The following is a 13512-nucleotide window of genomic DNA, read 5'->3' as shown; positions in this document are numbered from 1 at the left end:
AAAATATTTGCATGCTTTATAGATTTTAAGAAGGCTTTTGACTCAATCTGGCATAATGGACTATTTTATAAAATCATTCAAAGTGGCATAGGGGGTAAAATATATGACTTAATTAAAAACATGTATAACCAAAATAAATGTGCAGTAAAAATTGGCCAACAAAGGACAGAGTATTTTCCTCAACAGCGAGGAGTGAGACAGGGCTGCTGCCTCAGCCCGACTTTATTTAACATATATATCAATGAACTGGCAGATCTTCTGGACCAGTCGAACAGTCCAGGACTACAATTACACGACACAGAGGTCAAATATTTACTGTATGCAGACGACTTACTAATTCTGTCTAAAACACCAGAAGGTCTCCAGAACAACCTCAACATTTTAACTAAATACTACCAGGATTGGGCCTTAGACGTCAACATCCCAAAAACTAAGATTATGATATTTCAGAAAAAGCCCAGAAATCTAGAACATAAACATTTATTCACATTAAACAACACCACACTTCAACATACTTTACAATATACTTATCTTGGTCTGGTTTTAACTCCCACTGGAAATTTCAAATTGGCAATTAAAACATTACTTATAAAAGCCCGCAGGGCACTACACGCTATATGAATGAAATTATTTAAAATAAACATCCCCTTTAGAATCTGGACAAAGATCTTTGATAGTGTGATTCTGCCCATTGCCCTGTATGGAAGCGAGATCTGGGGCCCAGCGAGTAACTCCAGCCATAAAGACTGGAACAAACACCCTTTAGAAGCTCTGCATGTGGATTTCTGCAGAAGCATCCTTCACCTGCACAGAAACACTCCTAATAACGCCTGCAGAGCTGAGTTAGGCCGTCTTCCCCTACACCTCATCATTAAAAAACAGTTTTAAAGTTCTGGATCCATTTAAACTTTAGTTCAGAAGATTCTCTCCATTATAAAGCACTAAAAACACAAAAAAAGAGTGCTAAAAGTAATCTTTGTGTAATGGTATCAGAGCTAACTAACAAAGCACTCGATATCACCAATCCTGAAAAACATAGAAGAATCAAAGAGATTATGAATGAAGAGAAGGAGACATACATGCAGTATTGGAAAGAACAAACCAAAGACCAAAGTCGCCTCCAGTGTTATCTGAAACTCAACAGAGAGTACAGTATGGCTGACTATCTGCTCTCAGTCAGGAATATAACACACAGACAGTTACTGACCAAGTACAGACTGAGTGACCACCAGCTGGCCATAGAGAGAGGACGACCAGAAAGAGCTGGTTACCTAGAGAAGAGCGAGTCTGTGACGAGTGTAGATCAGGATCAGTTGAGACGGAGGAGCACTTCCTCCTCCACTGTGACAAATACACATCTCTGAGAGACTCACTGTACAGTCAAATACAGCACAACACTCCTGAGGTCCAGTCACTCAGTGAACATGAAAAAATATTACTTGGTGAAGGACCTGCTTCATCTGTGGTAGCACATTATATTTACAAATGCCACAAACTAAGAGGGAAAGAGTGAACACATCTACATTAGAAGTACTATCAATGTTTATAAAAATGTATATGGATTTATTTTGCATGTATTCTATTCTATTTTATTTTATTTTTTCTTATGGATATATATGAATTTTTGTTTTGTTTGTTTCTATTCTGCTATGTACAATGCTTTGGCAATATGTACCTTTGTATGGCATGCCAATAAAGCAATATGAATTGAATTGAAATTGAATTGAATTGAGTGTTATCAACTGTTTGTGTCTTGGACGAAGCTGCGAATGGGGAAGACGATTACTAAACAGCTTTTATACCACTGGATAGTGGAGGCAATTTCTTTTGCATATTCCAGTAAGGGTCTTACGCCTCCATCTGGAATGTCAACAACATGGGCCATCTTTAAAGGGGTTACGTTACAAGATATTTGTGATGTGGCGAGTTGGTCCACACATTTGCGAAACGTATGCTTGAAAGAGAACAATAGTTCTCTGATAGCATTAAGTGAGGTGTCTCACCAGATCACCCTCCTTGCTGTGTGAAGTGAGGAAGAGGTGTGCTTGTTTTGAATGTCGTAATGACGTTGCGTCACTTAGTGGTCTCACTTCCCCATAGGCACCTCACCACAGACACTACAATTCCCACAAAGACGTGACCCTTCATCACAGTAATTGCACTCCTGTTAATTGCATCTTCACTTGATAGTCATTACCCTGCCTATATTAACCGGTCTGTTTCTGTTGTTTTCATGGAGTCCTTACTTTCCGTCACCCAGTTTCCTCGCGTTCCTAGTTTCTAGTTCCTATTACTGTTCCTGTTCTTTTCCCTGTTTGTTTGTTTGTTTTGGATGGATTTTTGGTTTTGACCCTCTACTTATTGGATTCTGAATTTGGATCCACATTACGTTTGGATCTCTCGTCTCGTGTGTTTCCCTGGGTTCCCGATTGTAACAGCCACTCCCTGACACAACGTCATGTCTGCCAGCCAATTGGGGCTGGTGTAAAGGAATTGGGCTTCTGAGGAATATGCGGAAAGGGTGTGTCCCATAGTGAGACACCTCACTTAATGCTATCAGAGAACCGGGGTTATGCAAGTAACCTATCGTTATATCAGAAAGCTATTGATAACTTTTTGCCAGAATTCTCTTAAGATTGTCAGATCCATGATTGGTGAAATTTGGATAAAATGTCTTTGGACAAATTCAGAAAAAGTGAGTTTTTAGGAAAATTTTAATAGAAATTTACATTCAAGACCTCACCATATTAAAGTTGTTAGCAGAAACATGAGTGCAAATTTGGCCTGAGGGGTGATCCTAGAGACTTTGAGATAGAGATATCAAATTTGCTATGGCTAATGATGAGACAGTCCTCTATCTGTTTAATTTCATACCTGCAAGTGGTTCTTTGGGCAGCCATAGACTTCCATGTATGAAAGAAGAAGAAGACGACAGCTGGTGGATAAAATAAATGCTTAAGTACCTTAGGTGCTTGCCCCCCAATAATAATAAACTATTTTATGTCATGATTCTGCCCTCGTGTCATTGATTTTTCCTAGTCTTGAGGCAGGATCATGACAGACCCGTGTTTTGTGTACAAGCGCATGGCCTTGTCTTTGGGCCATGTGCTTGTGTTGTCTCGTTCCCTTGCCCCGCCCCCCTTGTTAACCTAGTCGTGTCTTGATTGTCCTATCTGTAACACCTGTCGTGTCTTGATTAGTACCCCTATTTAGATCTCCTAGTGTGCTCTGTCTTGCGTCGGTTCATTGTCATTGTGATTGTACCTCAACTGTGTCCTACATCGTGATTGTGTGTGAGATTGTGCTGTACCCGCTGAAGTCCTTGTATTACCGTGAGTGTTTATAGTTAGTATTTAGAGTCCTTGTTTATCTTGTCAGTCCAGTCCCGTTTTAGTTATTTAGTCTTTACCTTGCTCCGTGTTTTCCCCCTCGTGGGTTTTGTTTTCCCCTTTTTGTAATAAACCCTTTGTTTGAGAATCCCTGTCTGCACTTGAGTTCCTCCCTTGCAAACCCTGACAGAATGAACCGACCAAAAGGGAACTCAGCAGACAGGAGGCAATACTGGATGTTGTCAGCCAGCAAGCGAGATTGTTTTGAGGGCTCTCGCCTTGTGGTGTTCCGGGGGACCAGGGGAGGTCGTTCCGGAGCGAGCGGGCGAGAGGAGGAGCCCCAGAGGTCCCCACCTACCCAGCTGCCAACGGTTCCAGAGGGTCGTATCCTGGCCGTGGCCACTCTGGGGGATCAGGCACTTCCCTCACCGAGTCCTGAGGTGCCTCCCACACCCGTCGGTCTCCCCGGGAAGCGAGGGAGACGGTTATCGTGGGAGTCTGCCTCGGAATCGTCGGAGTCAGCCCTGCCAGAGACCGAACTCCCCCAACCCGCCTCTGACCCAGCTGTGGTCTCTGCACCGCGCCCAAGGAAGAAGAGGAGGAAGAGGGGGCCTGCCGGTCCTGTGACCCCGTTTCCTCCCGTGCCAGCAGCGGAGAGCGCTGGCGTGCCCGTGCCAGCAGCGGAGAGCACTGGCGTGCCCGTACCAGCAGCGGTGGGCGTGCCCGTGCCAGCAGCGGAGAGCGCTGGCGTGCCCGTGCCAGCAGCGGAGAGCGCTGACGTGCCCGTGCCAGCAGCGGTGAGCGCTGGCGTGCCCGACCCAGCAGCGGTGAGCTTGCCCGAGCCAGCAGCGGAGAGCGCTGGCGTGCCCGAGCCAGCAGCAGTGAGCGTGCCCGAGCCAGCAGCAGTGAGCGTGCCCGAGCCAGCAGCAGTGAGCGTGCCCGAGCCAGCAGCAGTGAGCGTGCCCGAGCCAGCAGCAGTGAGCGTGCCCGAGCCAGCAGCAGTGAGCGTGCCCGAGCCAGCAGCAGTGAGCGTGTCCGAGTCAGCAGCGGTGAGCGCTAGCGTGCCCGAGCCGGGAAAGAAAGCTGTATGCAAGTCGGCAGTCGTGAGAGCGGAGGAGAGAGCCGCGGCCGACTCTGCAGCAAAGACTCTTGTACAGTCGGTTTCATCTCATAAGGAGATGCCAATTGTCCTAGCTGCTAAAGCATTTTCTGATTATTTGTCCCGTCTTGTCCAAATTTTAGAAATCCCCGTCAGTCCTGTCTTGTCCCCTGACCCTGTCCCCAGAAGTCCCAAATGTCCAGCCGTTGTCTCCCCGTGTCCTGTTGATGTGGCCCCGTGTCCCGTTAATGTCCCCCCGTGTCCTGTGGTCCCCCCGTGTCCAGTAGATGTGGTCCCCCCGTGTCCAGTAGATGTGGTCCCCCCGTGTCCAGTAGATGTGGTCCCCCCGTGTCCAGTAGATGTGGTCTTCCCGTGTCCAGCCGTTGTCTTCCCGTGTCCAGCCGTTGTCTTCCCGTGTCCTGTTGATGTGGCCCCGTGTCCTGTTGATGTGGCCCCGTGTCCAGTAGATGTTGTATCCCCGTGTCCAGTAGATGTTGTATCCCCGTGTCCAGTAGATGTTGTATCCCCGTGTCCAGTAGATGTTGTATCCCCGTGTCCTGTCGTCTCCCCGTGTCCTGTCGTCTCCCCGTGCCCTGTAGATGTAGTCGCCCCGTGCCCTGTAGATGTAGTCGCCCCGTGCCCTGTAGATGTAGTCGCCCCGTGCCCTGTAGATGTAGTCGCCCCTCGTCCTGTTGATGTTGCCCCGCGTCCCGTAAGTGTTGCCCCGCGTCCTGTGTCTGCTCCTGTCAGTTATCCCGAGAACCCTCCCCGCCCCTCACCACCCAGACCTGCCCGTACCCCCCGTCGTCAGCCTTCGTCCTGTCCTTCTAAGATCCCTACCCCTCCCACCCACCCTGGTCTGTCCCCCATGAACTTTGTACTCCCGCCTCCTCCCCTTCCCTGTTTGTTTTTTTTGATTTGTCACCCTAACCCTGCCGTTGTGTACTCCTGTTTGCCTTTGTTGTTATTTGTCATGTCTTGTTGGTTTGTGTCTGTGTCCCAGTCTGTTATGTCAGTCATGTCCCGTGTTTGATGTTCCCTGAGGAGCGTCTGGAAGCCGCTCCTTAAGGGAGGGGTTCTGTCATGATTCTGCCCTCGTGTCATTGATTTTTCCTAGTCTTGAGGCAGGATCATGACAGACCCGTGTTTTGTGTACAAGCGCATGGCCTTGTCTTTGGGCCATGTGCTTGTGTTGTCTCGTTCCCTTGCCCCGCCCCCCTTGTTAACCTAGTCGTGTCTTGATTGTCCTATCTGTAACACCTGTCGTGTCTTGATTAGTACCCCTATTTAGATCTCCTAGTGTGCTCTGTCTTGCGTCGGTTCATTGTCATTGTGATTGTACCTCAACTGTGTCCTACATCGTGATTGTGTGTGAGATTGTGCTGTACCCGCTGAAGTCCTTGTATTACCGTGAGTGTTTATAGTTAGTATTTAGAGTCCTTGTTTATCTTGTCAGTCCAGTCCCGTTTTAGTTATTTAGTCTTTACCTTGCTCCGTGTTTTCCCCCTCGTGGGTTTTGTTTTCCCCTTTTTGTAATAAACCCTTTGTTTGAGAATCCCTGTCTGCACTTGAGTTCCTCCCTTGCAAACCCTGACAATTTTATATGTACCAAAGTAAAATGAAAACATACATAGATGACTATTATTAGATTTGTATATTTTTGTTGCCTAGATGTGCAACTTTTTATTTTACTTTTTGTTTTAATTTTCTGTATTTTTTGTTGAGAACCCTGTTTTACTTTTGTTTTGGTTTTAAATGTACCAAAGTAACAATGCATAACAGTGTATAAAATGTTACGGGGACTTCCATGAACAAGTCTGACTGTTTAGTAAGACCTGCATTTCCTGTGACGGCACATGCTTAAAGCCACTTCCTCAGTTCAGTATGACCTGAAATATCAGGCTATTATGATGGTTGATTATTCAAATAAAACATCTGTCTAGGTCCTATATATATTTTAATACTATGACTCTTAAATATATTAGTCTCATATTATGCATTACCAATCAAACAATATATTAACACAATTAGAATTATATGAATTACTGTATTTACCCTGTTTAAATATAAAAACGTCTTATTCCAGTCTTAGATGGTTTACTGATCTTAGCTGGTCTCTCACTCTGTTCCGAATGGTTTTAGGGGTTATGGAAGTAGTTTCCTTGCACTTGTATGCTGCATTTCTTTCACTTATTGTGTGTGTGTGTGTGTGTGTGTGTTTTAAACATTTATATTTAGATAACAAGATTCAGTCATGTGTGTCCACATAATCAAAATCTACTCTAAGATTAAAATCTAGCCTCAGCTTTTCAGTAGTCATTGAGAAATACTGAAAGTATTCGAGTTTGTATAATAGTCTAATAGATTTGTGTAATAGACTAACTTTTTTTTTTCTACAGTTCCTTCTCCAACAAACGTCAGTGTTGTTTGTCACAACTTTGTGAATGTCCTCTACTGGAACTACAGTAACCCAACCGAACAGCTGAAATTCAGTGTAAAGGTTGGAGGATATGTAAGGTATGTGTGTGTAAGCAGCTGATACTATTTCATTTCTTATTCATTATCACATTGCTTAATCTTTCTATCCCATTTATCTCTAGTGGTTCCCAAACCGTTGACACCCCTCAGACGTACCTTGATATCAGCAGCTACAGCAGTGATGTGGGTGACAACTACTTAGTGTTGGTGACGGCACATGATGGGCCACACAAATCAGAAAGCGTCTCCATTAAATTCACCTACAGCCAAGACTTTACTGCAGGGAAAAAACCTAAATGTAAGTTCTCCAAGTATAACCTAATCAAATGGAAACAGTATTACTGTTTATTACAGCGTTTTCAAGGCCCTTTAATGATGAAACACTAAGTTTCTCAGACATTTTAAAGATGGTTTTCTAAGTATTGTTTAGTATAGTTTCAGCCCAAACCATTGGTGTAGTTGAAAAATCTAGTATTGACTTGCCTTAAAGCAGTGTTCAGCAGACAGTGTTGATGTCACTGATATTTGCTTAATTTGTCCTTTCTCTACTGCATCTATTTAACAACGCAACTGCCTTATAATGAGAAAAGCACTGCATCATGTTCATGTTTATACAGCAGCATTTACCGAATTAGAGCCTAAAAGAAAATGCACTTCCTTAAAGACTTAACTCTCGTTCTGCTGCCTTGCAAGCTCTGCTGCCATTTCCTTCTAGAAATCCAAATCTTTTTGGATATTGTTGTATTGTTGAATTTAATTTGCTTTAGTCTTTTACAAGGTTACGTTTTTATTTTTATTTTATCTTATATTGGCTTTTTCTTTTTTCAGGCTCTTTGGACTTCCCGCCTGTAAATACGTCTGTCCACAAAGACATGATTGAAGTGTCCATTCAGCACCCTTTCTTTCATCATAAGCTAGAAATTTTGGATCATGAGTTTACCTACACAGTCACACATGATGAGGTTAGAAAAGCAGTCTCACAGACTCGGTCGTGTCCTTCATTTAATGTTAGTCATGTTAGGATGTTGAACTGTTAAAATCACTCTGTTCTTTTCTCCTTCCACAGCAAAAGTTTTCACACTCATGTTTTGTGAAGGATGAGCTGTGCACTGTGAAAATCCACCTGAATGAAAGCACAGCTGGACAGTGTGTGGAGCTGAAGTTTGAAGGGAAGATTGCTGGTATCCCTTTGAATACCTACAGAAATGTTTGTGTCCCTCAGCAGCTACCTGAGACCGGTAAAAACATTACCAGTTTAATGTTGTTAATTTTTCTAGATTTCTTGTCATGCAATTAAATGCTGCCAGTGTGTGAGAATCAGTATTTTTTATGCTAAACAAAACAGTTTGTTTGAGAGCTGTGTTTGAAATCACCACCATTCCCTCACTGACCTTTGCACATACATTTACATTTATACATTTTAGCTGAAGCTTTTATCCAAAGCGACTTAGAATTGCTATATATATCAGACTAATGGCATGCATCTTATCCATTGCCCCATCACCACCCCTATATACATACACTCATCCATGAGACCCTATGAGAGCATTATGGGTACACTTTTTACTGTGGTGCATTTTTGGTATTAAATGAGCACCCATGATCAGCTTCATTATAGTTTCAGACACCACTAAGATACCAGAGGTTACAGGACAATTCTGGTGTCAAGAGTGCCTCTAGCTGCACTAAACAGAACTACCTTACCCTAAAAGCATATTTATAATTAATTCAGTACTGAAAAGGGACTCTTTAATTTATATGTCTGCTCAGTGACAGTTTGGGGGAGCACTTGAAACTTATTTGAAAATTTTTGATCTGTCTGATTTTGATAGTGGTATGGAAATTCTGAACTTTGTATTCTGAAATAAAGTCAGTATTTGTGAGTACTAGAGTAGATGCTTCATTGAATTGTTCTTGTCTTTTCAGTTGACGAAACGGGATTCATCGGAGCTGTGCTAGGCGGAGGGACCGTCGTGCTCTTGGTTATCATTGGCTTTGTGTGGCTGTTTCTCAGGAAGTTGTCCAAAATCCCCAAAATTCCTGAATTTTTGGTATGTGTCTTCCGGTCCTTTTGTTGTGTATTTATTATTATTATTATTATTATTATTATTTATTCATTTAAATTGTAATATAGGTACTTTTTATCAAAAGAACTGGTATTCACCCTTATGTTGGTCCTAACATTTTTATCATCTGTGGGAATGTCCCTGTGATAGTGATAGCCTGTGAGTTCCACTTTCATTTTAAGAGCAACCCACAGAATAGTCATTCATGTTTGAAGCAATATGAAGATCAGTACATTGACTTGCTGTCGTCTCAGTAGTTTTAATAGCACCAGCAGCAGTACCTAACCGTTTGCTCCTTTCCATATGTAGCGAAATGGTATACCTGGCCAGTCTCCACCAACCCAACCAGAGTCAACTGCCATTTCTGCAATGACATCTCAGGGACACACACCCCTACTGACAGATGACACTTTTAGTTATGGTTCTCCGCCCATTTCCCCGAATGAGAAAGACTGCAAAGAAAACACTCTCCTTGATGAAACAGTAATGCGTCTACCTGAGATTTCTGATGATGTAAATTGTGGTGACTCTGAAAACTTTGGCTTTTCATCTGACTATGACAGTCCCAAATTCCTGCATGAGATGAGTACGGGGGATATTACTGAGGGATACGGCCCACGACCACCAGTACTGTAGGTCCGAACGTGAAAAGATGGGTTGTTCACATCAGTTAACAATTCACACACTGATCAGCAGACTTGTTCTGGCAGTGTGACGTCTGGTTCTCACAGTGCACAGTGTTTGATTGTGGTGAGAGAGATGGGGTTTTTTGTGATGTGCCACAGCGTAGATGCTTTGATGGTATTAACATAACATAGCTGGTTGAAGTAGTTCCTCATATCTAATTTTACAGACATTTTCTACAATCCTAAAATACAACTCAATGCAATGCGTGATTCTAAATTTTGATACACCTGAATAAACAGACGATGATACCTCCTACAGACGATGATGCTGTATGGTCACTTCGTTTGATATATTTGGTACTGGTCCGCTGAGTGTTCATACTGGCATTTTTGACAGCGAACCTAAAATACCGAACGTAAAGGCATAGTGAAACGATCACAACCTGACTGGTCGACTTGAATGAGGTATATTTCATGACTGAACTCACCGAACACCCCAAACAAAAGATTGTTTAAATCGAATCAAACATGACAAGTGTGAACACACCGTTAGGAAGTAATGTGAATCAATTAATGAATGCCTGCATCAGATTGCGTTTCAGTAAAAAAATATTTTTTTACTGAAACGCAATCTGATGCAGGCAACCATTAACCAACGAGAGTGTCAGATTGGTGAATCCAGAAATTGCTGTATTCCCACTCAATTTAAAACTGACCTGACTTTTCAACAATGAAACTCGCTCCTTCCACACTTCTGATGCTTTGGCAAGGCCTCTATAGTGTGTGAGGAACTAAAACTGCATGCGAGCGTGATATGAGCCATGACTTTTCTGTTTTTCATAAGGTGATATTGCATGTTGGTACTGTTATTTTTGATTTTGTCATGAAACACGTGTCATAGCATACATTAACATCAGAGGCGAATGACTTGCTGGATTCAGTGCTGCTGTAGCTTTCTCTTTGGAGAACTTTCCAAGCTGAATATATAACTTGTGTCACTATATGCACATTTCTAGGGAGTGGTTTATTGTTACGTTTGTGAAGTGTTTGCTGTGATAACCCTTATGTTCAGATGCCTGCAAGTATCTGCCAAATGCGTCTCTGTTAATGTACAATTCTCTGGCTGAAAATTTTACACATTCTAGATTGTATAAACAGAACTGCATTGCTCTGAATGCCTCATAAGCAAAAAATACATAGTTGTGATGTTGCTATTTAGTAATTAGAAATATGCCAAGATTTAAGTTCAAGGGGAATACTGTGGTATTCAATTTTTTTTTCCCTTATATATTGGAAAATGCTTCTATTTTATTTTTTTTCTAAAATTCTTCTCATCTTAACGCTTAATGCTCTTTGAAGAATCAAGAAAATTTGCACTAAATCATAATTTATAATCTTGAATATAAGAGTCTCTACACTGAGAAGAAAAGAGACTATAAAAAAGGCAAATACAAAATTAGACCGGGGCTGCAAAAATGACAATCCTATATTGTACTAATCAATATTTTCCTTCATGGTTTTATCCGAAAACACACACAATACATTCAATGCATACATTTGATCAGTATGGGTATTTCCAGGAAATTGCACTTTTGGCTTAGCTGTTGTGTACAGATATTTTCTGCACTTTACTGTTTTCTTTTCTAATAGAATTAAATTTTTCAACTATAACTTGATAAAGTCTGTATATCATGTCTGTTTCTATTTGTATTCCAATAAATGGCTGCTTTGTTACTAAAGCTGTTGATTAAATCTCTCTGGCACTGCAGTGCATACAGTTTGGAAGAGAACTGTTTTTACTCTGCTCCGCTATTGGCTGCTTGTTTGTTAACCTAGAAACATCTCAATATATATGTCGCTATATTATATGTCCCTACTTCCACAATTTTTCAGCAGTTGGAAAAACTGTAAAGACAAGCTGTTAATACAGTATATGTACTCTGGAAACAAACAAACCGTATTTTCCGGACTATAAGTCGCACTTTTTTTCATAGTTTGGCTGGTCTTGCAACTTATAGTCAGGTGCGACTTATTTATCAAAATTAATTTGACATGAACCAAGAGAAAAGAACCAAGAGAAAACATTACCGTCTCCAGCCGCGAGAGGGCGCTCTGCTGCTCAGTGCTCTTGTAACCTATACTGAAGACATAGAGCGCCCTCTCGTGGCTGTAGACGGTAATGTTTTCTCTTGGTTCTTGGTTCTAAACGTATTTTTTTGGACTGATGCGACTTATACTCAGGTCCGACTTATAGTCCAAAAATATGTTAAGTAAATTCATCAATGTATGAGTTGCAAAGAGCACATGTCTGAAATCATGTACCTCTTTCAAAAAATTGTTTATGTTCTCTTAACCCTTAGTTTGCAAGGATGGTGATGAAATCCACAGAAATTCCTTATGTTTATAAACTCATATCTCAGTCGGATCGTTTCTGCTAAAAGGTCCTGGGCAAAAAACAGCTTTGATCTGCCGTGGATGATATCTAGCTGTCTCAGGGAGTGCAAGATAAACTCCTCATCTTGAAACTTGAGAAAATGGATGAGCACTGCTTTATTTTCAGGTTTTCAGGTGCCAGCATGCGGTGAACTCTCTCCAAGGTGAAGGATTTCTCGGCTCCAAGCTTCAGCCACTGAGCAAACATATTGTGTTTTTTAAGTCAAGTAAGGAGCATCTGCCTTCAGCTCCCTCTTTGAGGCCGAACACCCGAATATCCTTCCATGGTTTTCCAGATCGTCTGTCTTCAATTCAAGCTGTTTAATCCATTCTGAATCCAAAGCTAGTGTGGATTCAGTCCTATCAATCTTGTCCTCTATTGCAGCTTTATGGATCTCAATACAATATGGGTTCTCCATACATTTTTCATTAGCTGAAACAATTAATGTCAGACATGCTGCTTTCCAAAGCAGATATGGAGCTTGCCTAGATGATTGTTTATACCATCTAATTTTGATCCAAAATGTGAGCAAAGTGCTTTTAGCATGGTAAGCACCTCAGCTATCTCTGCCATGCTGTTAGCATCCACGCTCTCTGCTGACAGTACTCTTTTCAAACTTTGTGTACTTGTCTTACATGCTTTCGAAAAGGTGTTACATTCTTTAACTGAAAGGGGCTTAGACTTAATAGCACCCAAGTTGAAAGATCAGGTTTATAAAAGTTAGGGGTAGATTATGTGCAAAGCTGTGGATGACTCTCACACTATGCAGCCATCGTTGTTGAGGTCACGTGCACCCCCCAGGAGATACTCTGTTAATAAACTGTGTGGACAACAATCTATTTGTAATGTTTTAGATGACCATGCTCCACTAAAAACTAGAACTGTCCCTTCTGCTCACTTCTCTTGGTTCACCCCTGAACTTAGAGTAATGAAAGCTGAATACAGGCACCTTGAATGACTTTATAAAAAATACTCCATTGTGTTGTATGCCATTGCTTTTTTAGATTCAGTAATAAAATATAAATAAACACTTCAACCTCTAACTATATCTCCACTGTCATTAATAAAGCCAAGTATCTATGAGCCTAAAGCTCTTTTCTCTGAGATCAACAAACATGTTAAACCAACATCTGTAGCTATTAATAGCTCTGTTGATCTTTGTGAAAGCGTTAAGTGTTCTTTATAGGGCTGGCCTCAGATTTTTCTGGTCGATTAGAAGTCATTCTATTTAAGCATTAGTTGACATTAGTCGCCTGTCTGTTAATAAACCATTTAAATCATTATATCGAGCCTTTAATTGCCTACATAGCTAAAAAAGCACACAAGCACACACATAAAGCTTCCCACAGCGCACCGGTAAAAGTAAAGATAATGAATGTGTCTGTGAAAAACAGTAAGGAAGATTGCATTAACATTTTAATAATTTGATAAACTTTAATGAAGCTTTCTTTGTTTTAAGCTTCAGAGATAAATCGGCGAC

The 13512-nt window shown here is 41.8% G+C and overlaps 1 protein-coding gene across 1 annotated transcript in view; it reads left to right on the top strand.

Moving 5' to 3' along the window:
* Positions 1–13512, top strand: part of LOC113113080 (uncharacterized) — an 83281-nt gene that overhangs the window by 33936 nt on the left and 35833 nt on the right. The window contains exons 6-9 of the mRNA XM_026279240.1: positions 6828–6945; positions 7029–7204; positions 7735–7868; positions 7973–8144. Of these exons, the coding sequence (XP_026135025.1) occupies positions 6828–6945; positions 7029–7204; positions 7735–7868; positions 7973–8144 (600 nt within the window). The remainder of the gene's footprint in view (positions 1–6827; positions 6946–7028; positions 7205–7734; positions 7869–7972; positions 8145–13512) is intronic.

The sequence above is a fragment of the Carassius auratus genome, chromosome 13, assembly GCF_003368295.1.
Source record: "Carassius auratus strain Wakin chromosome 13, ASM336829v1, whole genome shotgun sequence".
Taxonomy (NCBI): Eukaryota; Metazoa; Chordata; class Actinopteri; order Cypriniformes; family Cyprinidae; genus Carassius; species Carassius auratus.
This window is presented reverse-complemented; position numbering and strand designations above follow the sequence as displayed.